Source organism: Saprolegnia diclina (genome assembly GCF_000281045.1).
Source record: "Saprolegnia diclina VS20 unplaced genomic scaffold supercont1.3, whole genome shotgun sequence".
Lineage (NCBI taxonomy): Eukaryota > Oomycota > Saprolegniomycetes > Saprolegniales > Saprolegniaceae > Saprolegnia > Saprolegnia diclina.
The window spans coordinates 776,538-777,719 of NW_008246070.1; the positions used below are offsets into that span (position 1 = coordinate 776,538).

General features: G+C 59.3%; 2 protein-coding genes across 2 annotated transcripts; both read right to left on the minus strand.

The window, feature by feature from the left end:
- Positions 1-6: 6 nt before the first annotated feature.
- On the minus strand, positions 7-527 carry SDRG_01426 (hypothetical protein; the record flags this gene model as incomplete). Its single annotated transcript, XM_008606951.1, has 1 exon — positions 7-527. A coding segment is annotated over one exon (519 nt), but the record flags the coding sequence as incomplete, so codon positions are not given.
- Positions 528-601: 74 nt separating this feature from the next.
- SDRG_01427 (dTDP-glucose 4,6-dehydratase) lies at positions 602-1,177 on the minus strand. Its single transcript, XM_008606952.1, has 2 exons — positions 1,034-1,177; positions 602-989 (listed from the first exon to the last, which is right to left on the minus strand). The coding sequence occupies exons 1-2, from the start codon at positions 1,144-1,146 to the stop codon at positions 836-838; spliced, it is 267 nt and encodes an 88-aa protein (XP_008605174.1). The 5' UTR covers positions 1,147-1,177; the 3' UTR covers positions 602-835.
- Between the last annotated feature and the right edge of the window lie 5 nt (positions 1,178-1,182).

The following is a 1,182-nucleotide window of genomic DNA, read 5'->3' on the forward strand; positions in this document are numbered from 1 at the left end:
TGGCCCATCTCGAGGAGGCGGCGGCAGAGGTGCAGGCCGAGGAAGCCGGCGCCGCCCGTCACGAGGATGCGCTTGAAGCCGTTGCCCGTCTCGATGGGCATTGGCCGAAGCGCCGCGGCGACCGGCTCCTTCTTCAAGACCGCCTTCTTCTCGCGCTTGGGCGTGCCGGCCTGCGGCGACGGCTTCTTGCTCGCCGAGGCGAAGAGCGATCGATGGATGGTACTGTGGTGGCTGCGAAGATGCGACGTGCCGTTCGATGTGTTGTCGTTGTGGATCGCAATCAGTGCGTCTTGGAACGGCGTCTTGGGGTTGTCGGCGCAGAGCTTGCACACGTAGGCGCAGAGCGTGCCCCGGCGGTTGGGCTCGGGTCCGTTCTTGAGCTTGTAGATGTACTTCCACACCTGCGACTTCTTCTCGACCCGCTCGTACTCGGGCCGCGACTCGTCGGCAGCCATGTCCGGCGTCGGGGTCTCGCTCGACATGATTAGCACAGTCGGGATTTCGACTAACTGACTTTGGCCCTCGACCACAAAAGTGTTGTGCCGGGAGCACAAGACCCTTAAAAAGAAGACTTGGTATTTGTATGCAATTAAATACCATCGCAACCGGCATCCGCGTCGTGTAGTCGATTGGGCCGACTGAAAACCGCCAACGCGGCTAAAAACACCCAGCAAAACCATTTCATGAAGGCGCTTCGACTTCGCTTGCAGCATGCAGCCAGGACGCAAAATACATGTTATGTGCGCAAATACAGTACTTGCCTAGACAGAGAGCATTGCGTACTTTGACACGGGACTGGACCCCGCTTTTTCTCACGCCGCCTTGGGATAAGAAACTACGCGCGCAGCGCCTTGTCCTTGTCGCTGCTCTTGTGAGCCGTGTGAGGCGTCGGCTTGCGGTAGTAGCGCATGTCCAAGCCGCGGAAATACTCGATCGTCTGCATCAAGCCAGCCTCGAGCGCCACGCGTGGCTCCCAGCCAAGGTGCTGCCTAGACACACGCCATTACACCTCGCACCGAACAGTCCAACGTACTTGGCCAACGTCGTATCCGGCTTGCGGCGCTTTGGATCGTCGCCAGGCGATTCCATGTAGATGAGCTTGGAGTCCGAGCCAGTCATGCGGATAATGGTCGTCGCAAGCTCCATGATGGTGATCTCGTGCGGGTTGCCGAGGTTGATCGG

Coding starts and splice junctions, on each gene's coding strand:
- SDRG_01427 (XM_008606952.1), bottom strand. CDS start 1,146: ATGGAGCTTGCGACGACCATTATCCGCATGACTGGCTCGGACTCCAAG. Junction 990..1,033: donor CCGGATACGACGTTGGCCAA/GTACGTTGGACT, acceptor GCGTGTGTCTAG/GCAGCACCTTGGCTGGGAGC.